This window comes from Halyomorpha halys, unplaced genomic scaffold (assembly GCF_000696795.3).
Source record: "Halyomorpha halys isolate HHAL.00 unplaced genomic scaffold, Hhal_1.1 Scaffold453.1, whole genome shotgun sequence".
Taxonomy (NCBI): Eukaryota; Metazoa; Arthropoda; class Insecta; order Hemiptera; family Pentatomidae; genus Halyomorpha; species Halyomorpha halys.
The window spans coordinates 1,024,385-1,051,870 of record NW_027107553.1 but is presented as its reverse complement, the minus strand read 5'-3'; the positions used below and the strand labels follow the sequence as shown (position 1 = coordinate 1,051,870).

Genomic DNA, 27,486 nt, shown 5'->3' with positions numbered 1-27,486 from the left:
ATTCCTTGATTTCTATTTTTCCTTTAATTTACTGTATTTTCAATTATGATGGGAAGAGTTAAAATAGTTTTTATGATATTTGAATCTGCTCAATGTGGCCTTGACAACATACCGCCATCTTGGTTTTTTGTTTTTGTATCACAAAGTTATTATAAACAATGAAACTTGGTTAGTTTGCTTTTTGGATAAACAAAACAACTGAATATTAAAATGATACATAAAATAAAACACATTAAAAACCATTTATACATCAAAATATACTATTTACTAAAAAAGAGCATATTACAATATACATATATTAAGTATTAATATAGTTGTATCCTGATTGTCTGGAAATCCCACCCTGAGATAGAGTAAATTCTGTTAAAAAATTTGAAATAAAATTCTCATATGTAGTTAATATTTCATGTGATATTTTGTCAAATTGAAGTCTTCACTCGATATCTACAATCTTCACTTTCCACCCACCCACCCAATTGAATACAATTGACTAACAGATATTTTGTCACAGATGTGTAATGAAATGAAATTAACTTTTATTTCATGACATGAAACTATTTTTTGGATACCATGTCAAACTATAAAATGGGAAAAAATATGACTTTCTTATTTGTCACTTTGAAAACACGTTAGGTGATGCATGTATTATGGCTAAGTCTTGAACTCTTAACACACCTTGTAGATCTTTGGCTGTCTGAACAAGTCTCTCCACTCCTGCCAGTCTTGGGCTACTGCTTTCCAATTTGCTGCATGCAGCTCTTTCGCATCTTGGTCGATTCTGTCTAACCATCGGTTTTTGGCCTCCCACATGATCTCTTGCTACATGAGATTATCTTTGCGCTACATTTCCTGTCCATCTTAAGTTTCTTGCCTTCATGTCATAAGATATTAACTGACCAGTTTCTGCAAGCAGCCCACTGTTAATTCTCCTCCTCCATATGTTAAGGCTTTCATCCTAGATTGCTCCTGTAATTGTACAGAAGACTTTCCATTCAAATCTCTCGATTCTGCTTTCTAAGGCACCTGCCTCGGATTGTTTATCAAAAGTGGCTTTGTTATGGCAGTGTACACCCTTAGCTTCAAATTTCTAGTGATTTTTCTATTTTATTTTATGTGTATGTATAAAATAAAATTGTTACAAAAATATTTATTATTATATATTTTTATATTAAAATATTGTGGGTTTTGTGGTCTAAATAGCTCTTCCTTCATCATTTTGATTGGTATTTATTAATTAAAAATGAATCTCACTAGAAACACAAACAACCAAAATAAAGTTGTTTTTAATAACTAAAATATAAAAATAAACTGGAAATGTAGTTTAAATAACTTACATTTTGAATATATGTTAAATAACTCAAATGAAGTTTACTTTTTTGGTTAAGGTCAAAATAATAAAGGAGCCTATTTTATTTTTAGATAATAGAAAGAAGGTTAAATAAATTTTTCACCTTCCAGAGAAGGCTGGATGTGTTTCACCCATTATAGGTTAAAATAATTTTTTTTTCCTAATCTAGTTAAAAAAAATATTTGTTATTGTCTGGTCACAATAAACTTTTAAAAATAAACATTTAGTTTGTAATTATTTTTCTTTTTTAGTACTTATTGAGAGCTTTAAGATAATTGACATAGGACTTTTGTTACAATTTTTATGTAAAATTAAAAACCATCTGTAAACTGATTAGTTATTAGTAAAGAATTTAAATTACCAGGTAATTTACACTATGATAACACTAAAATATAATTTGAAAAATCTGTTTAATAGAAATATTTAAAATGTTCCAGCATGAAACTCCTCCTTTAAATGAAGAGGAATTAAGAAAGATTTGTTTTAAGAAGAAAGTAAGCTTTCCAGCAGTATACAGAAAACTTGTAGCCCCCGTTTTGTGGAGTATTACTAATAACAAGATACCATATTGCCTCAAAGATTTGCCTATTCAAGCATATTCTCAAAAACGTTTCAGTGACAAGTTAGAAAAAACATTGAAGATTATTCAGGTAAATTTTCAGTGTTTTTAGGTGGATGATTGGTAGAATAAATTTAAAAAGTGCCAGTTTTCAAGTTGTGCTCTGATTGATCATCGTTTGTGGGGACTTTCTGTAAATCTATAAATGAAAATGATATGGATGAACTGATTGGAACTGAAGATTGTTTGTTTAGTTAAAAAATGTCTTTAATCAATTTTAGAAGTGAAGATTTAATTTGTAGTGAAACTAACTTTCCATATAACTTCTTAGTCTCTGTGTAGATAATCTTAATTGGTATTGTTCATCTAGAGCAGTAGTTCCCAATCGATATATTAATGTTTTATCAAGCACTGCACCTTAATTATATATAAAAAATATGTTAGAAAATATTTAAATTTGATATTGTGGTTATTTTAAAAATTCTGTTAAAGTTAAGGTGTTTTAAGAAATATTTTCAATAAAGCTGTGAATATTTTGAAACAGTATAGAAGTTTTTCGCTCTTTATTCCCTGTTTTCTCCCCTTAGCACCGCTTCACTGTGTGTTGAATGAACCATTCTCTGGAGTACTGCCCTTTTAACATGATGAGCTCTGAACTGTTCAGATCACTTTTGAATTACCTCAAACCTTCCAGAGAAATTTCTTATCTATATCCAACAATGCATTACATCAAATAGAATAGAACAGTGAAGATAACTCATGTACCTCAAATTAGTGGAGAACAGCCTTATTAATATTCAGCAATTTAAATATTATGTTAGTACTGGTTTATTGTTCACTTTTCCTGATTGAGTGTTAGACGAAAGGTTCAGACTTGTAGATGTACTATAAAAGTGCCTTAAAATGTACTTATAAGCAGCCTAATTTTCAGACATTCTCCTGAGGAGAAACCAAATCAAAACTGGGATGGTCTGTAAGTGGTTCGATTACTAGCTTAGTGGTTCACTGACTTCTTCAATTCGGGAACCATTAGTCTAGAGTAGTAGAATTAGAATGTAATAAGGTTCTCAACTATGAGTAAAAGAGAATTTGTCTCCCTCATCTATTTGTTGTGAAGAACATTTTTCTCTATATTTAGTTTTTCCTTTTTAATGTAACACTTTTTTAAAAAAACCTTGACTCCAAGTGCCAAGACATAGCCAGTTCATTATAACAATATATTCATATTATTAATTATACTTGAAATATTCATTTCCTTTAAGTGTATTTTGTTTCATTATAATAATTTAGGTTCAATTGACCAGTAGGGTTATATAATTATTAAATAAGGTGAAGTAAAAATATCTTCCAAGTATAATTTTTGTAATTTTAATTATTTATATGTAACAACAATTCAGGGCCAACCTCCTGCTCTCTCCTCGGGCATACTGCAATTCACTACAACCAATTTCAATTATGAAAACAACATAACAATAACTTAAAAGCTAAAAAACGATTAAATCATTTACAATGATGAGAGATAGTTGACCGTGGATTAATTATATGAGGAGAAAGTGGTTGGGGGTTGCAGTCAAAATATAACACAAATATTTTGAAATAACTTATTTAATGGTGCCATTGTTTCGGCTAGAATTTCCAGCCTTTATCAGGGCTGTTTGAAGCAAATCTGGCAGCCAAGTCCACTTGGTTCGACAACAAGCTCTGATGAAGGCTGGAAATTTTAGCCTAAACGTTAAATAAGTTATTTCAACTTATTTGTGTTATATTTTGACCGCACCCCCTACCATCTTCTCCTCATATAAATCATTTACCTTATCATGATTATTGACTACAATTTTATTTTTGATACAGTATTCTTTCTTCTCATTTAGGTCCACCATATAAAAATTATAGTAATTTATATTGTTGTCAACAATGGTCAAAACCTTATTAGAATATTAATAACAATGAAATTATTAAAAGGTTCCTTATTTTAAATATATCAATGGTATATTTAGCAGTTGCATACAATATATATATTATTATAATTTTTATATGGTGGACTAAAAAATAACGAGAAATGATATTGCATCAGAAATAAAATTGTAGTAAATAATAATAATAATAAGGTAACTAATTTAATCATATTTTAGCTTTTTAATTATTGTTATGTTGTTTGCATAATTGAAATTGGTTGTAATGAATTGCAGTATGCCTGATGATGGGGAGGGAGGGATGGTCCCTAAACGTTGTTAAATATAAATGATTAAAATTAAAATTGTTAAGTAAATGTTTGTTAGTTAATAAATTAAATGGAATTGTATGATGTTTTAAATAAAAAAATAAACACTTTTTCTTCACCTCTCTAATGTTTTTAACTATTGCCCGTGTGTATTTTATGTTTATTTGTAGTTATTCAGTTACTCCTATTATTCATGATTTAAAATTTGATACTCATTTAACAGCAAGAAAGACATAAAGAAGGTTTGGATCCCTAAGTCATGGAACAGTCTCAAATACAAAGTTCATCTCCAAGACTGTCGCCTGCAACTTCTCATAAATAAAAGTTTAGAAACCAATATGTTTTGATTTTATTGTTCAGTTAAAACAAAGTAAAAATTATTCTTAAATCAATTATAGATTTATTTATTTTTATATCCATATGTGATCCAATTTGGAGAGGAAGGACAGGTTATCCTGCACATAACCAAACAAGATAAATTGTAAAGGTCAAGATTCATTGCAAGGGTCCACATTAAAAAATACTTAATACACTCAGTTGGTTTTGAATCAGCACTGCTTCTGTATGAGGTTGCTAAGACACTGAACACTCGGCCATGGTGACCTATGACTTCTTTTTTCTCTCGGATTTTGTTTCAATTTTTTTTTATATAACATTATTTTTTCACCTATTATTTAAAATATAATTTTATATGATTTCTGTGGTAATGTTTATAATTTACTTCAGTTCTTGTTTGCCCAAAGAAGACCTGCACTATGGGTAAAAGAGTTAGTAAAATAAATATACATAACAATTGTATGTTTCATTATAATCAATCCATGTCCTGATTATCATTGTTCATCCTTTCAAAAAAATTATATTTGCTGATTTACTTTATAAACTTTTAACTTTATAAACATTTTATTACATATATTTTACAGATTAAGAGAATTGTGATTTTTTAATAATTGGGAAAACATTATTGATGAATTTTTATTATAAAATTTACAAATAAATACTGTTTATTATTTTTTTATATAGCATTTACATATATTTTTTCGGCTACTTTATAAAATGTTCTTTATGTACAAATTACAACAGTATATTAGGTGATTAAGTCATTAAATGTATAATATATAATAATTACATATTTCATTATGTGCTATCTATGCATTGAAGAACGATAGCTAGCGTTTGATGAAAACGTATTTGCTCTTTGATGGTTTATAGCCAAGGAAGGACAGAAAGTCCTGTACATTGTTTGTCTATATTTATCACTCATAGCGCAGTATAATAAAAAATTAAAAGCTGCATTAACAGCAAGTAGCAAATTGAATATGTTTCCAAAGGCATGGACGATGTTATAGCCATCTGTATCAATTTTAGGACTATAAAATATACCTAATATTAATGTTATAGCAGAAGGTCCTTGACAAAGTAAAAATAAGAAAACAACTGCTACCAAAGCTATTGTAATTTTGTTCTCTTGTTTTTCTTTATAATTTTTCCTTGAATTCCCCTGGAAAAAAATTATTTTTATTAGATTTGAAAGCAATAAAAACTAGGTTATTAAATTATTCTAATTTTAAACAGTTAAAATGTCAAACCTCTATATCAATGGTCTAGAGTGAAAACCTTGTAAGTTTGTTTTTTAGATATGAAGTTTTTATTCTAGGCCATCGATATATTGAACCAGAACATTCCTTGAACAAAATGCAATTATTAGAAAAAATTACCATTTTCATCATTCATCCATGAACTATTTATGAATTGTCCAGTTGCCAAACTCATAAAATATCATCTTGATTTTCCTTGGAGAAGTTTGTCGGGGGGTGCAGTCACCAAAGAACAACATAAATAAACAAAACCATATTTATTTATTTTATGGCGACGTTTCGACCTGAGTTTCATGTCTTCATCAGGGCTATAGAACAAAAGAGATAACAACAACATTTAGAGTAACATACAATTAAAAAGGAATAGTATACAAACAAATTTAGAATTATACGAAATATTGAATCAAATCATAAATGATAAAAAATTGATAACTGATAAATGATCAATTAAAAAATTTTGTACTATTCAATTATCAGTTATCAATTTTTTATCATTTATGATTTAATTCAATATTTTGTATAATTCTAAATTTGTTTGTATACTATTCCTTTTTAATTGTATGCTACTCTAAATGTTGTTGTTATCTCTTTTGTTCTATAGCCCTGATGAAGACCTGAAACTCAGGTCGAAATGTCGGCTTAAAATAAATAAATATGGCTTTGTTTATTTATGTTGTTCTTTGCTGACCGCACCCCTCGACAAACTTCTCCAAGCATTATTCTACGGTCAACTATCTACACCTCATCTTGATTTTCTTTTACATGAAGTGGAAAAATGTTTTGAAGAGTTTGTTTTTGAGCTGATTAGTCCAACTTTGGCATTTTAATACACAAGTTTGCCTGAATCAATTTTATTAGTACTTTTCCTAAATTTTGTGTATATTTTGTACTATTTAAATTTTTTTTTTTTTTATTGGGTTTCGCTGATGTAATAAGAATTTATTGATAATATATATAAGTTCATCAATGTCCTTAAGGATAACAAAAAAAAAAATGCAAAATACTTGACAAATATTGATAAGAGGATTCTAAAAATGAAAAGAGCATAGGAGAAAAAAGTTTGCAGTTTTAAATTTTGCATCTAATGAAAGGATCATGAGTATTACGATAAGAGTTTTGTTACAGATCAAATCAGATGGAAATAATGAGTGAAGCTTTGTTCTAAAAATTTAGGATTTTTTTTTTATACAGAGGTTGATTCAAACAAAGCACTGCTGCTACAATATAACTTAACATATTTTAATATTTAATGAGTTTTGCGAATAGATGACTCATATAAGTAAACTAAACACGATTGCAGTTTATTTTTTAGAAGTTTTGTAAATTTATATAGTAGGGTCATGTATAATTTTATTTTTCTAGTCCTATATTGAATTGCTGATATCTTACCTAAAAAAACTTTTCATGTGTATTTAATAAAAATATACTACTAATGCAAATAAATAGGGATTTTTCTTCTTTTTGAACAAAGTAGTTTCCTCGACAACCCCCTCCCTCCACATGGTCGATATTACTGACAGTATTATTAAAGTAATAAAAATACTGATAGTATAATTGTGTGTAAGGTAGGAATTGATGGAGTGACGTTCAATACTTACAGTGAAATTAATAACAGTATAATATATTTCTCTTTTATCTATTTTTTATTTGCTATTACTTCTGTTTTTATTAATTGTCTAATACTTTTGTAATCATAGTTTATTTATACTTTTTGCTGTACATCTTATTTTTATTTTTTATAATTTACCTTGTTTATTTTTATATAAACTTTTACATATTTTAAATCATATTTAGCCACACCTTAGTTTACTGTCTATTGTCTTACTTTGTTACATTATTTTAGTTGTTTGTGTCTTTCTTAGCCGTGACAATGCCTTGCTAAGTGGGGTGAAACATTGGCACAAAATAAATAGTTTAATAACTATTCGAGTTCTTTTAACTGCACCCAGGCCATCTTTCTTTTATATATTACACAAGTTCAATCAATAATTTTCTCATAAAAATTATTGTTTGGATTTATGGAATTTCAATGTTTAGAGGTTTAATTTTGTAATAAACCTAAAAGCTGAGAACATATCATGTTTTAAACAAGTATTTTCTTACGTTTGGAACCTATATTTATGGTTAAAAGATAAATTGATACCCCTATCAATCAAAGTTTTGATATGATGTGAAAGGACTCTCCTACTTGCTTTCGAGTACATTAATTTTATTTTTAGTATGATTTTATTGAAATAAATAATTTAGCCTTTTTTTCTCAATCTTGCTATTACAGTCATATATAATATATGTACAGCTATATTTCTCTAACAATTTATTTCTATGGACACTTTTCAATCTTCTTATTTGGCTATCACAATTATCTATATAATTTATATTTTATAAAAGTATTTAAGGGAAAATTCTAAAACATCAGTGAATATTAGATATAATAAATAATAAAAAAAATATCAGAAATTATTGATTTCACTAAAATAAAATAAATTAAAAATAACATTAATCTTTCAGAAATTATTTTAAAAACTATGATCAAATCATATGACCAGACATGCAGTTCAAGCATAAAAAACATACTTTATGATTCCTCCATCAAAATAGAAGGATATGAAGATAAATTGTTAAATAATTGTCCTAGGTTTAGGGAAAAAGGTTATTAAAACCAATGATTGGGTGGTTGGATTTGAAGAGTATAATAAATAAAAAAATTAACTGAATTAGTTTGAATGCTGATTCATTCAAAAATATATTTCTCTATAATTAGTAAACAATCCATTAATTATTAATAAATTATTAGTTATTCATATTCTTGGTCTAGAATGGCTAAAGTTTTTGATAACTTTATAAACTACTTCTATATATAAATTAATATTTATTTATTTTATTCATAATAACTGCAAGATTTAGATTTGATGCTGATACTGTAAAAGAGGATTGTTTACTTATTTGACTCCATAGTTAAATATTTAAATTATACTTAAACTGATTGAGATTACTATTCTACATTAAGGTTCTGGTTTTAATTGTTTTATTAATTAATAAAAATCATCTAATATCATTACGTTACTACCAACTTATAAAAAATAAATGGATCAAATTCATTAAAATATCAAAACATTATTTTACAATAAAATTTCTCACCTCTGTTAAGTTCTTTCTTTTCTTTTGACTTATTCTTACAGCATTTATTAGTAAATAGTTTAATGTTCCCAAAAGAATCAATGGAATAAACACAAAGGTGATACCTGAGAACCAGTAAAATATTGTTTTGTATGTTTTATTGTTTCCCAAAGATGAGTGATGAATAGGGCTTGTTTTATTCGTTTCTGGGTTTATGTTTATTTGTGCATTCCATTCAAATGGAGTAGTAACAGTTGATAACAAGCAGAACATTACTACACAACCTATAACTTTTCTGGCCCTTGCTTCTGTACAAACAACTTTTCCTTTTAATGGATGACATACTGCTATGTATCTCTCTAATGTAAATGACACTGTCAGCCAAGTAGATATACCAACTAGAAAGAAACAAAACAGTGACAGTAATGTTTAAAAATCAGTATTTTGGTGAATGTTCATTATTTTACATTCTATAAAAAGATATATACCAAATGCGAAAGATAATTTAATATTTATTATTATTGTTTAAAACAAATATTTAATTAAAATTTGTAAAATATATATTTATTGTTTTTATATTTTTCTTTATTTAAAAAAAAAGTTAACAAATCTTTAATTATTTATTGAATATAATATCAATATTTTTATAAACTTAGATAAAGAACATGAAATCAGGTATAATTTGTGTATACACCACTATTGGTTTCCTGAAGAAATATTTGATACAGATGTATTTTTACCGATACTAAAATTTGAAGAAGTAGTAGTATTAGTAATCAACTATAGTTTATTATTGGACTAATACAAACTATATTAATATAAGTACTAATATTAATTAGTAATACAACATTAATATTAATACAAGCACTTCACTAACTTAAATTGTGGTAACTTTCAATTCAGTATATTTTCATGTACATGGTTTTAATATTTTTCATTAGAAAATACTTCAGTTGATATTAAAACCCTTCTCTATGATTAGATAAATATTTTTAGAATGATTTTTTTCTGGGTTATTAAATAAAATATTGATAATTCTTTAATAGATTAAATAATTAAAATAAAAACAATACAAAAAGAAGCTATATAAGTACAATATATCATTTTTTAATTTAGTCATCCTTGTATTATCAATTATTTTACTTCTGTGTATGGTCTTAAGTTAAATTACCTGTAGCATCTGCAAACCACACTGCGAACCTCCAATATTTCCAATATAATAAATATTTTGAATCACTCATATGATGTTCTAAACACAGTGTCATATAAAATATTAAATACAACAGATCTGAAACAGCTAGTGCTGTGAGGTATGTATTTGTTGAACCAGACATTCTCTTTCTTGTCAAAACAACTATAGTCATAACATTTCCAAACAAACCAATGATAAAAATAATTGGTGCTGCTACATTTGGAATCCAGAAACGGCATTGTTGTAAAAAATATAATGATTTGTTTTTCGGGGTGACTAATGTGTTTTCTGTGCCATTCATTTCAATTGTAGTATTTTTTCCAAGTGTAACATGACTACAAATTTCTTTTTATAGCTGTTTTAAAGTTAAATTAAACTTTACAGTGGAGAAGAAGGCATTTCTCTTCATCTGAAAATATTTCATTTCGATTTATTACTATATTGAGTCAACATTTTGTTTTCAATATTTGATTTTTCTACATTGGATTGATCATAAATTCTTGTCTAATCAGACAATGTTAAACCACAGTCACAACAGTCAATTCAACAAATTATGTGTAGTATGTTTTGTTGTTTATAATGTCAGCACTAAGCACTATTATAAGCATACTGGGCTGTCTTTCAGACCTCCGAGCTGTAATTAGAACTCTTGCTATTAATACTCAGGGGTGTATCTGTTATATATTTCTCTCCAATTTTAAACAAACAGGCTGCTCCGATTAAAATCAAAAAGCCTCATTATTTCTAAAAATATAAATTTAGAAGATATTAAAAAATAGTTTAACATATGGCTGATTAAGGAAAATTAATTACCAGAAAAGTTTACTCATTTTTTCATAATATAATAACAAACATTGTGAGTGTGCCTTAAAGTATGTCATCTAAATTCTCATGGAAAGCTTTTTATCAATCTAAATTTGATCTAATTAATTGATATACTTAATTTTGTGCCATAATGATCCAATACCAATTTATTTTATAATTTAGCACCAGATTCATTAATTTCTCAATTTTCATGCACACTTGTGCTTTAATGTATATGCTTCCTCCTCTTTTTTAAAAAAAATGTATAATAATAAATAGGAATCATCAGTAATAAATTTGCTTTACTATTTGAAAAATAGGTTAATTTAGGTTTGCACACAAATCTCCTAGAAATTCACTCTGGATTGTTTTTAAATTTAAATTTATGGAATTTGTATCTATCAACTACTAAATCACCCTATTTAAAGTTTGTCCACTCTTGATTTGTTACTAGTACTTACAAACATCAGTATTTTTCCTGATAGGTCCATTTCTTTTCAAGGGAGTGTAAGTACGTTAATTTTATTTGTGAACATTTTGGATATTCAAACTACTTCCTATAGTTAAATCGATTATTCATTACTTTGTTACATATTTCAATTATGATTCGATATTGAAGAATTTTATCAGACGCTGTTAATATATTTTTAACAATTGTGAACTTGAATTCATTTTAAGTTCATTTAAAAAAAGTTATTTGTTTCTGCATTTACATAAAATTTATTTTACTTATTATTTACAGAATATTTTTCTCTTTAGGCCTTGTCACATGTTGAAATCCTTTTTAAACTAGTTTTCTGATTTTTATCTTTGAAAAACATTGTAATTTTCAATGTGTTTCACTTTAATTAAAAATGTTGTAGTTTATTCTCAATTTACATCCCAAAAATATATTTTCACTTAAACATGGATTTGAACAGAATTTATCAGAAAAAAATTATCTTAAGTGTGAAATACGTATTTTAAATGTTTGGAGGGATGTCAATAATGAAGAAAAAAAAAACAATTGAAGGTAATTATAAAGAATTTGAATTTAAGCGGGTTGATACAAATGCTGACTAAATAGAAAGGTACCGCCTCCTGTTGGCAGCTTTATGAAACCATGTTTTATCTGTCAATAAGTCTAGAGCTTTGAGGTTGGTGTGTGCTGCCTTGGATCTCGTCTCTTGTCGGTCACACCTATTTTATCATAAAAGTTTAGTTTCGTTATTTATAATATCTCACTAGGTATTAATTTGAAGTAAATAATGTCCGGTTCTGTGTTATGACATTTTAATAGGTAAGGTAGATTAGATGTAAATGACTTTTGACCGTTATAATTATCGTGACTGGGTGTTAAATAATGTTGTACGCTTTATTTATATTTTAGGCACTAAACAGAGTAATTAAAGATGCCTTCTCACCTCAGATCCATCATGCTACCAGTATCAGCAGTCATAGTGATTGTGTCTTTCTCTTTAACAGGACAGGTATTAAAAATCATTTTCACTCCTTTCATCTTTTATTTTTTTCCCATTGGTTGCTGATAATCACTGATATAGTATAAAAAATAAATATTCAGAACCAGCTATATTACATTTATGATTACATTGTTTATTACTTAGGTGTCTGCTGCTCAATCCCCTTACCATTGCATTTGGTATGGACAGTGTCATACTGACTCTTTGGGTCGTATTCAAAATTGTTTTTATAATGGCACTGCAAAACCTCTCAATGAAACCGGTTATGGTCTTTTAGAGAAATGGTGTCCGAACATTCTTGCCAAACACAGTAAGTTTTTAATATTTACCTAATTAGTTATTAGTCTAGTGAATAATGTTGAAGAAGAACGTTGTTATGATTTCATGAAATAGTTTTTTGGAATTGGTCTTTAGTTTTGTTTATGTATCAAAATATACAAAAAACGTAATGTAACTTACAGCTTTAATCTTTAAAGATATAGCTCTGGTTTTAGTGGTTTTGTATTAAATTACTTTAGATTAATGTTTTATTGTTATAAATATTAATGAGGGTGATTTTCTAATTTCTCAACCGTTATTGTTTTAAATCCAGCAGCTAATAACTTATTTGCAACTTAAAGTTCAAATTCTGTATTATTTTAGTAGTATTATCATTTATTAATTTAGCATATTTTTGAGATTTTCATTGTGTAAATATTAGTACCTTAAAGATGGTCTTTGATATGTCAGTTTTGATTCAGTCAAAGGCGTTGGTGCAACGCAGTTTTTGAACTTAAATTGATTAAAATAGTGTTATCTTTGTAATTTGAAAAAAAATTAGTTATAAAATGAAATAGTTTGTTGTTATCCTAGATGTTGTCTTTTTTTTTATCTCTAATTTTATAGTCGATGATCATTAACCATGTTGGGTTTTCTTATTAGTTGTCAGATACAGTGACATACATATGATGATTTTTTCTATAAAAAGTTTAGCTTTTTTAAAATAAGATATGTATTGTATTATGGAAATTTATAAAGTTTATTATTTTTATTTTTTAAAGATTTACATCTGACATGTTATTTTTTTAGAAGTGTCCTTAGTTTGTAACATATATTTGCATATACATGTATTGAAATATATTGATAGTGCCCTCTTGGGGAGGGAGAGGAATATACTTGTAAAAGTTAGATACTTGACATATTTAATTAATTGGTGACTTAGCTCAAGATGAGGTGTATGTTATGAAAGTACTTGGGTATACCTTGTATTGTATTTCTTAGTGGGGTTAGGTATTAATGATTAGTGGTGTTAGTGAGATAAAAGTTTATCACACAAACTTTGTCAAGGTCCTGCCATCAAGATTTTAAAGTTTTAAGAACCTTAGGTGTTCAATAGTTAATTTATTCTCTGACTACCCATGTCATCCTTTACATTAAATTATTGGAATAAAATGAAATTTTAGTTTCTGAAAATATAATTTGGCAGCTTTCATGAACTGAAACTTGTTATTTATGAATTGTGTTGATATAAATTGTTCTAGCTTTAAGTAACTTATTAGACGAGGTTTGAATGCTAATGAACATTATTCAAATATTTGTGAATTAAAATTTTATTGTAGTGTCAAGTTTTTATTTGAATAGTGTTATCCATTTAATCAGTGGATTTTAGTAGTTTCTATAACAACACTCTATGTGGTTATAAGTTTTGGTTCTTTCATCAACTGATGTTTAAATCCTAAATATTTTAGTTTGATCGTTTTTCAGTATAGTAACTAGATTAATAAGATAAAAATTTAACAATGAAAAGCTCCGGATTTTTCAATTTAAACTAATAAGTGTTAGATGTCTTGTGATTCCTGTTGCTCTATCCTAAACTTTTTATTTTATTTTTAAAAATTTTAATTAGAATTGTTGGAATTGTCATGTTCGAATATCTCCATTTGTAGGATATTCTTTATTTTATTAACGTCTCTGAATGGCTTGGGCGTATTTTATTGGTTCCTTAAACTTTACGATTTGTATTTATGAACAGATTTTTGTGAGTCTGGTTCCTGAATTCTCCTTTGTTTAATGTTCGCTCTTGGAAAATAAAATAACTGTCTTAGACCAAGGTGTTCGTTCGTCTCCCCTTAAGTGCCTGATTGGCAAAGGAAACTAATGAGTAATGAAAGTTTATCCTCTACCTGTAGTTGTTTTTTATTTTTGTTGGCACTGTTTTATCATAGTATTAAATATGAAATATGTTTTGATGCTATTAAGGAAGTAAATAAATCAATAGGATTTTAATACAAACAATATTGCGCTAATGAGCGATGTCCATTGTCGGCCTAACTGATCGTTATATCCGATTTCCTAGTTTTTAAAATTTATTTTTACAGAATGATTCGTGTCCGATAAAAAATTATCTTTTGTCATGATTCTCTGATTAAGTTGATTAAAATGAGTCATCTCATTTGTTATGGGTATCTTATAAAAGACCTGGATCATTCCCTGAAAATATATTTCAGTGTTTTTCGTTGAAGACATTTTGTTGTTTTTTCTTTCCTTCAGTTAAAGATCATTTAATCGTTCTTGAACTGAATGCCCACTGGGACAACCAGAATTGTCTATCAATTATTTTATTGTAGTCGACTCGATTGATTTTTATCTAAAAAAAAAGTATTTGGTTAAAAATAACTGAACGGTTGTAATTTTTGTAAAATGAATTATCTTTTTTTTTTGTTCTTAGCCTTGATGAAGGCTAGAAATTCTGGCCGAAACGTTAGCACTGATAAATAAGTTTTTTAAAACTTGTTTGTGTTATTCTCTGACCGTTCCCCAACCGTCTTCTCATATATAACCGTATTTATATTAAGAAATGTAAAAGAATTGATAAATCAGTAACTAACATCATTTGAAATTTTTGATTTCTTGCTCCTGATGTCTCAATATACTTTATCTTTTCTAGTTTTTCCTCGAAGGAAATAAATCTGCAGTGCATTTTCAATTAACACAGTGCATATTATTTATTATACATTTTAATTGTTTATTTTTTTTTAATAAAAATTGATCTAGTCATATAGTTTTACATATAATTTTGCACCTTTTACCCTGTCATTTTATCTTCTTTTGCGTGAAATACTCAAAATCAATGATTGACCTGCTTTCGTTCCTGTCATTGTCTTATGGTTACGTTCTTAGAATTTGTAAAAAGAAATATCTTGTTAAACAATTGATCTTATTTATCGGGTCGCATTTTAGATTTCATGTATCCTTTAAAATCTAGGTGTTTATTTTTGTAAGTGTATAAAAGATATATTTTGCTCTTTTGCTGGGCTCACTTGCTGAAAAATATCATTTTTTTTTAGACCAGTAATGAGGCTCATCTGCCCTTTTCTTTCCTATTTGTTGATATAAATAATATTGTTTAAGATTAAATTATGATTTAAGCTCAACTTATCCGGTGCTGAGTGATGGTAGAGCGTTGTCATCATATCTGTTGATTACCCATCTGGTGATTCATTAGTCTTTAACTGTATAAATAATTTGATGTTCTGTGAAGATATTTCATAAATTATCTTTCTTTAATATCAATTTTGTGTTCATCCCTTTAAAGTCTATCGTAATCGGTTAATTTTTCTGTTGGCTAAACATTTCATGCAATATATATGTATATATAGTTGACCGTAAAAATTGAAATATAAGAAGGCTTGCTTGGTTAAAAAAAAAAAAAAAAACTTTTAACTATACTTTCCTCTAGAATTATGTTTCTTTTGGAGGTAGACGCAGAAACTTCTTTTATAAAGTTTTTGAAGGAAGAATACTAAAACAGTGTTTGTTTTTGTCTTTTTGTACATTAATAGTCCCTAATTAATATACTGATTGTATTACGTAATGCTTTTGTTAGGAATAGTTCGAATATTGTTTAAATTGTAAGGAGGATTAGTGAATCCTTTATATGAATTTAAAACAGCATGTTTCCGGAAATTCTATAGCGTTTTAAATGTTTAACTTTGTATGTATGTTGAACGCATATATGAGATTAAAGTACGCGATCTGAATGAATCAGGAAGGTAGTGTAGATACGGAAGGTGGAGAATGTAATGTAATGGAATGGGAGAGGGGGAGGGAAGGATTATGTCGTTTCTAAAGTTTATTTTAACATCTAAGAAACGTAATTATTGCAAACAGAATTTAAAAGGGAAGAAATCACACATTTTAATAATGACTTATTAACATTTTCATAGTATTGTAAAGTAATCTGTTTATTTTTCGGCGGAAACCTTTGTTAGTTGCTCACTGCTTACTTTTTTTTTAATATTTCGAATATTTTACTCGAAAACTGTACTTCATCTGGACCATTCCAGATGCTGATTAGAAAATCATTAAGTTGTCTTCAAAGCGAGATTCAAATAAAATAAACTAAAAAAAGAAACATATCTTAAGCAGGCCAATATTACAGAGAAATATAAGATGTTTGTAATGAACTTGGTTTCCACGGTGGTAAAGAAAGTCTGAGTGAACGCACCAGATATTTTTGATAATCTCTTAAATGCCATGTCAGTAGTTTTGAATTTCTTTGTATTTACAGATTGTTATTGGTAGTAGTTAGAAATTGTTATTTGTAGAATGACTAGTTTTTAAATAACGTGTTAGATTCTATTTTCAAAGGATACAATGACGTATTTACCCATGTCTTAAAACTCCATATGGAAGGCGATGTTGTTGACTCAAGAATTAGAACCAGTTTGAAAGTGGGATGTGTCTCCCTCCTGTACCAATACTCAATCGCAATTGTTCTTGTGGACGGTAGTCTTAATAGGATCATTCCTTTTTTTATTCTGCTTTGTCTTGGACCCTTTTATCGCCAAAATATATCCTTGCGTAGCAATAGCCTCTTACTGTTCGCATCGCCTTTGAATACTATCTGAAAATCAATTTATAAAACGTTACAAATCGTCCAATTTCATCACAGATTAATTGAAAATGAGCCAAAAATCATTAAATGAGTAGTATTAAAATTATTTTTTTTTTTTAGATTAGTATATCGGAAACAATGAAAAAGATTTTCGGAATCATTAATCAGGACTAAAAAGATCTAATGAGGGCATCACACAACTTTCACTTGCTATCTTACTTTGAAATGTAATAATTCCATTTACGTTCCACAGCAATATTGTTATAGAACAAGCTGTATGAAATTTTAGGGGAAAAAAAAAAGTTAAAATATTCCTTTCTACATAATGGCTTGTATATTTTTTCTAAAACATAAAATTGATTTAGTTTTAAGAAGTCGAACTTCAACCTTCATAATATATAAAATATAAAATCATTTAATACAATCAGCATTCTCACAGTTCTATACTTCACGTACAGTAAAAACTCAAAATGTGTATAAAACAACCAAATCCTGCAATAATCAACTTTATTGTTTAATTTATAGTATTAATACATGGAGAGCTTATCTAACCTTCTCTAAATTAAATTAACTAACTAAATACTCTCTACATTTATGCAAACATACTTAAAAACTACTCTCACAATTCTATAAGTCCAAGGACAAAGTTTTAGGTTTTTAATCAGTGCAGTTAAGTTTTTATGTATGTTTGCATAAATGTAGAGAGTATTTAGCTGGTTTAATTTAATTTAGAGCAGGTTAGATGAGCTCTCCATGTATTAATATTATAAATTAAGCAATAAAGTTGATTATTGCAGATTTTGGGTGTTTTATAAACATTTTGAGTTTTTACTGTGCGATTTTGCACTTTTTGTGTTTATTACTGCACAAAAATTCATTTTCTAGTCATAGCTCCATCATTTAGTATAGGAAGAATTCCCTTTACTTAAGAGTAGTTAAACTAACCGTATCTACTATGCTCAGTATGGGTAAAATTGATTTAAAGAATGATTTAAATTCTTTTCGACCCGCAATCATTTAGAAACTCATAATAGAGAAAAAAAATATGGGAACATTTCCGAAAATATTGGAACATAATATTTTTTATGACTAACTTTACAGTATAATTCTTGGTCAAATTTTCTTCAAAACTTCATGTGATATGTTGAATTAATGTTGGTACATACACACATTAGGGGTATTTATGATCTTTAGTTTAACATGTTAAATGGAGGAACTCATGTTAAATTGAGAAATATTTCCTTCTTTTAGCATGTTAAAACGATATAACATGGTTGAGAGTCTGTTGCAAGGTCTGTTAAATGGAGAATGACGTCACGAAACCTACAAGCTGAGCTCGTCACCGTTTTGTTTGTTGTGTTAGATTACTTGCTCGTAGTTTGTGTTTCAACTGTGTATTAGCAATGTTTTGGATGTTTTAAAAACTAATAAAGCAATATATGACAGTAATTATAATGTGATGACACCTGTCAATTAGCTTATCTTGATTCTCTTCCTAAAAATTAGAAGACCAACAAAGGAATGGGGGGGGCCCTACTTTCACTCAGCTTCCACTTTTTATTTAATTTAGGCATGTTGTAATAAATTAATTTAATCAAAACTTAGAAGTAAACAATAACATGAAGTTTTGGAAGAAAATGTTATAAAACAAGTTGCTCAGAAAATTCGCTAGGAGCTCTCACGCACAATATATAACATAACTTTAAATATGGCTGCTCACAATCCTATATACTTATAATATTAAACATGGTAAAAGATTTTACATTTAACACATCATGAATACCCCGAGTATTCATATATATATATATATATCTTGGTAGGCAGTTACGACTATTTTTCTTAGCTAGGCAATTAAACCTCAGTTTGCATTCCCATGGTATAGACATATTCGTCAGCAGATAGTTTCAAACTGAACAAAAAACCATTATCAAGAACTGGTTTATTACGTATTATTTTAGATAAGTAATTAGTGCGAAACATAGAGGAAAGAAAAAAAAATGTATAGTTTGGTTATTTTTAAATACTTAAAGTTTTTATTCTAGTATCTTTAAATAAAAAACAAACGATTGATTCTTTCACTTCAATATTACTCTGTTTTTGCGAAATATAATGCCCAAAGGAATAATTTCATGGAGCAGTAGCCGCTTCGAAGTTCATGACTCACGGTATATATTTTTACTGATAAGAAAGAAACACAAGATGCCCGTTATACTTTTTATTGTGCGTCATTTGACATATCTTATTATGATTCATATAATTTGATTACCATGTTCTCTGCCGTGTACCCTAATCATGTTCCATAAAACTTTTCAGTGATATATTAGTTGATGGACTAATGTCAAGAGAATATTTGTCTACCCGCCATCAAGTAATGAGAACTGTTTCCTTTGGCATTCCCCGTTGTCATATCCTCTCTCTTCAGGCTGTAGTCACTGGCCCCCGGCATTATATATATCATATTTTATTCTCAAATGACAAATCATGAACCTTGAAATATAACTAATTACGTACCAAATGGAAATGTACAGAAAAATAAGCAATTATTTTTAAATTTAATATTATGTTTTTTTTTACGGGATTATTATATTTAATTACAAATTTTATAATAACAATGAAGGTATTTTTTAAAAAACATATTCCTTTCGCAATTGTTCTCAAACCTCTTTGGAATTAATATGAGACTTTTTTTAAAATTTTGAAGTGAATTCTTGTGTGTCTTGAGGATCAATCAATAATACAACTTTATTGTTTGTATAGTCATGTTCTACAATGAAAAAAAAAAGTTTATTTATTACAAATACTTTTTTCTACTAATTACTATAAAACTACTAGTATATAGTGTAATTAATTAATAACTATTACAATTATAACATTGCTTTATTATTACTAAAAACATTACTTACAATTGGCTATTACAGTGTTCTCCATTGTGATCCAACTACTCTAGCTTTGTGCCAGAACTGAATAGATTTTGAAATGGAGGTAGGTTTTCGTTGGTATTTCCAACATGTAACGTTTTTTTAGCAGGTAGTCCGTCTGTTATCTATCTTACTGTAACTTATTTTGCTGGATTATTTTTTCCTTCTTGACTTCTCACTTGTAAAATATTATAAAAATGAAACGATGTTTTATCCCGAAATTAATTAATTTACATATAGGAAGATGGTCAGGGTTGCGGTCAAAGGAGAAACAAAAATAATTTACAATTAGGACAATTGGATTACAATCCTATTTATTTTCCTACAAATATTTTTGTTTCTCCTTTGACCGCAACCCTGACCATCTTCCTATATATCAATTTTTACGGTCAACTATATATACATATATATTAATTAATTTACCTTTCAAAACAGTTAAATCTACTGCTGCAACGAATTTATTTACTTCTTCAAAATATTTTTTAAAATTTGTATCCACCTTAAATACTGTACTGGCTTTAGCTTAGAACCGTGTTTACTAAACTTTTTATTTATTTATATTTTTTATTATATCTTTATTGACATTCACAACTGTCCATAATAATACATCCAGTAAATTTGATGTAAGATCATAATGGCATGATAGGCATGTAGAGAAACTACCCATTGGTAGCTGTAAAGTTTTTACATTAAAAGGTCTCGTGGCCATGTTCTTTCCTGGCGCCTTTGAGGATTGTCAGGAATGGAAGAGGAAGCGAGGATAAAAACTAGTGGGTTTGTGTGGTTTAGGAGTTTATAATGGAAGGGTTGATATCTGGTTCGGGCTAGATCAGTTACATATGGAACATTAAGTTCTTTATAGATGATTTTATTTGTGACAAAGGAGCATTGAGGATTGTACGAAGGATTTTGGATTGTATATCCATACAGTTGGATATCCAAAGTTTAGTGAAACTCCAAAGCTCAACTCCGTATTTTCAGGTAGATCAGTCTTTTGTAATGGATTGGAAGTTTGTCTGGAAGTACTAGTAATAGTCGAAATAGAGGTGCAGTTTTCCCTCTTTTCAGTCTTGTGTGAGGATTCCAAGTTAGTCCTTTGTCCAGATGTAGTCCAAGGTAGCGGATCTGTTTTACAGGGGTAAGAGGAACATTATTAAAGTCGGTAGGTCTACGACGAAGAGTAAATGTGATTTGATGTTTAAAAGATTTATTTTAATCCTCCAATTTCGGCACCATTCTTCAAGGGTGGTGATATAGGATTGGATAGTTTGGAAGGTGTTGTCCGAATGTTTGCGATTTTTGTTCGTTAGTTCTGGTCTTGGTTTGGTATTCGTCTAGAAGCGGATAAATAAAATATTTGAAAATCAGCAGTTTTTTTAATTTTTTTAGTTCTCAATTATGATTTGTCAGTAAAGTTAAGTAAATTTGGAATTGTTTAATTTCTGCTTTTAATTTATTAGCCAATTTTGTGTAATACGTTTTGTCAGTTGAATATCTGGTCCTATGCCACTTCGACCTTGCTTTGGGTTATTCCCTTAATAAGAAACTGTGGCAGGTTAGTTAGTTTATTGTTATTAATTCTACTAGTTGAAGTGTTGTCATGTATATTTGTTCTTACTGATTCTGTGAGTTTTTCCATTGCTTCGCCAACGTCTTGTTTTATTTTCAGTCGAAAGTTCAAGTTTAGTTTGTTTTCCAGGTGCCATCTAAATTTGTCCCAGTCAACCCTTTCTGTAATCAATGATGGAGTGAAGGGGTTAGATTCGAAGTTTGAATTAAAAAAAAATCAGAACTGGACTATGATCTGATGAAAGGTTATCCAGGGATTCACCAAAGGCTTGGGAGGAGGAAATCTGAGAGATGATAAATATGTCAACGATATCAAGCCGTTTTAGAGGGATGTAGGCCAATAAGTCGGTAGCATAAATATTGTAGCGGGAAACACGGAATAGGATTTTACCATGGGAGTTGGATGTTCGGCATCCCCATCGTTGGTATTTAGTATTTTAGGCTCCTCCAGCAATGAAGCGCATTCCGAGGGTTCGGAATAAGGAATCAAGGAGGTTAATATCCAAAGTTTCCAAATTTTGGGTTTCAGGCGATAGGATGCGAGTTTGATCTAGGCCTTTTGATGCCATGAAATGTGATCTCTGCTCGTGGAGATTGTTATAAACTTCACTGCCTCTGTAGCTTACTGGGTGGTCTTTTTCATGTAGTGCACATTTTGCCGGTTGGTAAACTTTAACTTAAATTATTATGAAAGACTAGTCCATCTAAACAAAAGGATGTTTGGTGGAGAGTTAAAAAACTGATAAGATATTATGTTTAAAAAAATACTACTCAAATATAGAATGATGTATAAATAAATGTTATCTTGTTGGAATCATAACGGGTGTAATCTCATCAGTACAGGAAACTTGAATAAGTTTTGTTTAATATAACATCCTGTTATATACTGAGAGTCTCTAATTTCTACTATTTTATTTGATTTTCGCTACCATTATAGTGGCTTGTAGTTTATATTTTAGTGGTATTGCTTATTTTCTGACCTTATTCCAGTTCTTCTCATCTCGTGCACACCAAATACTAAAATTTTCAGTGGGATGGGGGTAATTTTTTTACAGATTTTGATCGCAAATAATATTATTTTATATGTCATTACGATTGAGGCATTTCTTTATCTGTGCACCATCGTAATAACAGCCATTTTAGTACCCTTGGCTGGTTATTTCTTGGTTAGATAAATTTAATTCTAGAATAATTGTGATTTTTATTTGAACTTTTCGTACTTTTTCCTCTCAAATCTTTAAATACCCTAAGGAATCATACGCGGTATCGTCCATTTACGCCTGTAGGACTAAAAACGTGCCGATATGAATTCGTTTTAAAATTTCACTTCCGTAAAAAAATATCCCCAGATCATTTTGGAAATTATAGAGTTACGTGGGTTGAAAAAAAAAAAAACTGGGAAAGTTTATAAAATTAGTCCTAACAAAAGACAGGTCAGATATCACAGTTACGAACGACCGAATATCAATAAAAATAGGTAAATGTTTAGTGAGGTGGTGTTCACTGTTATACCCTGTATTTGATACATTGGTCAGAATTGTCATTTGAGTTGTTCACGTATATAACACTTTAAGTTGTAGCAGTTTAATTTTATTAGCTGAAGAGTTACAAATATAGAAAAAAAAATGGATCATGTCTCTACAACTCAAATTTATGGTTGTTATCCATAAAACTTCGAAACAGAAACCTTCATTCACGTTATTAAAAGTACATTATTTATCAATTTAATTACTGTAGTAAATTAATGGATGTAAAGTACTTGTTATTGATATCTATGCATGCCTCCTGTATAATGTGTTTTGATGAAGGATGGGAACTGGGAACACCGACATCTCCCAGTCACGTTACCTATACGTGGTCGGAGTCAGGAGATCAACTACCGTCGATTGCCTACCTCTCTTAGATTTCAGTTGTATTATTTATGAACTGATTTGAGAGTTCTAGTATTTCCCCAATATAAATAACATATTATACGACAGTATACAGTAAAGAAAAGAAGCGGTTCTTAAACTTATATTATCGCGTTGCGGTGAAAAGAAGTCGCGGCACTCTTGTTGAGCAAAATAAAGTTTACTCTACAATTATACTGTAGACCAGTTGAATTTGTAGGAAAAGAAGAAAAACCAGCGTATAGCAAATGCGCGAATGTGTCGTATATTTATAATTTTAATTTTTTTTTTTTTTTAATATTTGTTGAAAGTCGCATTTCCTTGCGGTACCTCTGATATCTGCTTGGGGCACCTAGCAACAAGGTGTACAGAAATAACGTTCCCAACCGCCAGTGTTTCTGAATACCGTCTAGAATCGTGTTTCAGTTCGCAAACCGTTCGATCGATTTTCATTCCTCTTCATGCTTCGTGTTAGATAGCAATCATAGTGTCTGTTGTGGTAGGGCGTAACCAACTTAGATGTAGTATTAGTTATTAGTTCTGAGATGAATGTAAGATGTTCTGGGATGCCTGAGTAATGTCAGCTCAGGGATGTAGTCATTGTGCGGGGGAAGGGAAACTCAAAAAGTTGGAAATTTGCGATTTCGAAAACTGCTAAAATGTGGTTTGTTTGTTTGTTTATTCAGAAATTAAGGCGTAAAACCCATCGGTCATCAACGCCAACACCCCACTCATGTACACACCCAGTGTTCAATTATATAAATGAAAAAAAAATACATATATATGTATAAAATAGATAGATAAACATAAAAAACCAAACACATAATATATAAAGTATACGAAAATACATAATATACAAAGAAGTATATATATACACACATATGCATACGCATACATTCATATATATACATTATATATTTACAAATAGTCCTTGTATTTTCAGAAAAGACATAATCTTATTTAAATATGTTTCTCCATTTCCCAAGGCCTCTGATATATTTGAAGGTATACCCAGTTCATTAATTCTTCTCGCGTAGAAAACACACTCTTCGAAGATATGATTTATTGTCATTCTTTGATTACATTTCTGGCATCTGGGTGGATCCTCCTTTGTAATTATGTGAAGGTGTGTGAGCCTTGTGTATCCTAGTCTTAGGCGTGTCAATACAACCTCCTCCCTGCGGTTGCCACGACTGGAGCTGCTCCATGCCTTGACATTTTTCTTAATCACCTTAAATTTATTTGGCGGGCTGTTGTCCCACAGTGCCTGCCACACTAAAATGTGGTGAAAGGTCTTACCTTAGGGTTACTCACATTTAAAATCAATACCAACACCTTTGATTTAAGAAAATTTTATAGATACATTGTTATTTTAAGTATAAAAGAAAATTATTGTTGTCAATTGTGAACATTTGTAACAGAGAGAATAAAGGTTCAAATGTAAAATAGTTAGTAATTCAAATATTTTAATATAGTTAGGAAATTCGTACAAATTTTTTGGAAATTTTGGATTTGATGTTTGAATTATTAAATTTTATCGAATCTATAAAACAACTTTTTTCGTTTACATAAAGTCATTTATACATTGCTTATGTTCAGAATGTCCCTGGACGAGAAGAGCTGGTGGTTTCGTTTCATTTCAAAACTATTTTTAGTTTGTTGTTGTTCCTAAAAAAGATGAGCAATATGTTTCTTTGTAGCTTTTCTATAGATGCGTAAGTAGTTTCAAATTTAGTTTATAGGAATAAAATCCGTGTTTCTTGGAACTCCTTGCTAGTGATTAGTGGAAATATATTTGTGAAGATATAAAATTTTATAATGATTTTGAAGGAATAGATTTTACTTGGTTAAATCGATTCACATGTTGCTTGCGCCACCTGTTTTCTTTCGTGTGCTGACACATTTATCTTAAGTTACTTATAAGCTGCTTTATAATTACTTAGTAATTTTCCCTAGAAAATCATTATTGATGGCATCGATGTTATTCTAGTTGGCATGGTTATAATGTAGACTAATCAACGGCATATACATAATGATAATAAAAAAATTTCCTCATTATTATTTTAGTATTTTTTTGAATTTTAGTCGTTGGTGTGTTGTTTCATATCAAAACGATGAAAATTCGTCGAACCAAAATTACTTAAGGAACATTTTCATAGATTCATTGAATGTACATGGAGGACATATGGTCCTAGTGAAAGGTGTAGAAAAGGGGAACGGAATTTCGGTAAAAATATCACTCTGACATTACTAGCCTCGTGTTCTAATGACTTTAGGTCTGGAAAAATTCTTGTAATCTTTGCTTCTTTTTATACTCTTATAATCTTTTTATTTTTTTTTTTAAAGTTTTTGAACTTGTATGCCGATGTAATTAAGTAATTATTAATTTGTTTGAAACTTTAGCCTTCATTTTTTCGCTTGACGACTAGCTAAAAGTAAGGACCACGCAAATATTACTCAATTTCCTTTCTTCCTTCCTCTTTCTCCACATTTCCTTAATTTCTTGGTATTGCGCCTTTCCCTTTTCTGTCCATTCTTCTACACTCCACTCTCTCTTTTCTTCCCAAGAAACATCTTGTTATAATATTCTTTATTCGTAGATTAAAGTTAGCGACTGAGGGATGATTTTATATTTGTTAGTTGATCGAGTTGCATTCTTATTATTTATATCACTTATTCATCAAAGTCTTTTTGAGAATGCGAAGAGAAAACCACGTTAAGTGCAACAAGACCTAAATAGCTTCCTTTTGGCTTCGTATAGACGACAGCTTTATTACTGTATTGTTAAAATCAGTATGTATTTAGTTATTGAATTATTGACAATTGAGTTAAATCCATAAGTTAGTGAGGAATGAAGGTATTTATTGATTCTGTGAACCCTTTTAGGGCCTTAACGTACGAAACGACTGAAATACACAAGGAAATGTTGAATTTAATAGGTGAAACTACTGCATTTAATTGTAGCATGCTAAGTGTTATGAATGTGCTTTGAATAACAACTTAGTATTCAGCTTTTTTTTTTTTTTTTTGTAAAACTACTAACATATAATAAAAGCATCAAACTTCAAGATTCACTTAAAACTTTAATTCATAAAAGAAAGAGAAAAAATAAATATTAATCGGAAAAAGGGTATCCATTTATCGATTTAAACTTAATGGACATACTAATATAATAAATATAATAATACTAGAAAAATATAAGTTGCCAGCAATATTAATAGATCGCTTTAGTTCGGGTGTTTTCATCCATTCCTTGATGGAATCATTTTTCAATACCATTTTAGTATTGAGAGACTATATTCTATAGTATACCCGGAACATAGAACTGGTATTTTGAGTTCGCGATCAAGTGCAATGCAGGGTTTTACCAACAGGTGAGTTCTCAGATAGATGGATTCGAATAGATAGATAGATTTTGGTGGTGGTCTTTGACTGAACCGCCATTGCAATATCTCTTTGGCTTTGATTGGATTTTGAGAATGAATTGAATTTTAATGTTTATTTTGAACACCCGCGTCAAATGGTTTTATTTCGCTTTCCTCCTCTAATTGGATTATTCAGGAGATAAATTCTAAGTTTTGAAATTGTAATTTTGATTATTATACATGAGGGTTTCATTTAATTTTTAATAGGTTTTTTAATACACTGTTACGGTTTCCTATAAATTTCTTAATCAATGCGATTTTCGGTATGGTTCCGAAACGAACTGCTCTCAAGGAAATATTTTAGGTGTTTTCCCGAACACTAGCCAAATATTTCTTGATGTATATTTGACTAACAAGAAATATTTATACCTCAAAAATCATACGTTTTCAGTTGTATAAACATACAAATATTTTCTTCGTTACGCCATGTTATTTATAAAATTGTTTATTCGAATCTTGATGTTTACTATTCGGAATTCGCCAACGTTATTTTAGTTTGAAGAGGAGTCCATT

The 27,486-nt window shown here is 29.1% G+C and overlaps 3 protein-coding genes across 16 annotated transcripts in view; 2 read left to right on the top strand and 1 right to left on the bottom strand.

Moving 5' to 3' along the window:
- The window catches only part of LOC106682960 (androglobin), a 95,064-nt gene extending 90,599 nt beyond the window's left edge, over positions 1–4,465 (top strand). For all 6 annotated transcript variants that reach the window (XM_014424127.2, XM_067045933.1, XM_024358257.2 and 3 more), the window contains 2 exons: positions 1,786–1,998; positions 4,352–4,465. In XM_014424127.2, coding sequence (XP_014279613.1) covers positions 1,786–1,998; positions 4,352–4,384 — 246 coding nt within the window. In that variant the 3' untranslated portion in view covers positions 4,385–4,465. The remainder of the gene's footprint in view (positions 1–1,785; positions 1,999–4,351) is intronic.
- A 646-nt stretch (positions 4,466–5,111) lies between these two features.
- LOC106682944 (G-protein coupled receptor daf-37) lies at positions 5,112–11,451 on the bottom strand. The gene is made up of 4 exons (XM_014424094.3): positions 11,298–11,451; positions 10,012–10,441; positions 8,862–9,238; positions 5,112–5,626 (listed from the first exon to the last, which is right to left on the bottom strand). Exons 2-4 carry the CDS (start codon positions 10,331–10,333, stop codon positions 5,270–5,272), a joined length of 1,056 nt encoding a protein of 351 aa, XP_014279580.1. The 5' UTR covers positions 10,334–10,441; positions 11,298–11,451; the 3' UTR covers positions 5,112–5,269.
- A 224-nt stretch (positions 11,452–11,675) lies between these two features.
- The window catches only part of Npc1a (Niemann-Pick type C-1a), a 91,250-nt gene continuing 75,439 nt past the window's right edge, over positions 11,676–27,486 (top strand). For 8 of the 9 annotated variants that reach the window (XR_010843000.1, XR_010843002.1, XR_010843001.1 and 5 more), the window contains exons 1-3: positions 11,935–12,115; positions 12,206–12,305; positions 12,441–12,606. Coding sequence is in view for 6 of the 9 variants with exons in the window: in XM_067045930.1 (XP_066902031.1) it covers positions 12,228–12,305; positions 12,441–12,606 (244 nt within the window). In the remaining 3 variants the exon portion in view is untranslated. Of the gene's footprint in view, positions 11,849–11,934; positions 12,116–12,205; positions 12,306–12,440; positions 12,607–27,486 lie in introns of those variants that run through there. The other variant, XM_067045928.1, reaches the window with a different exon arrangement.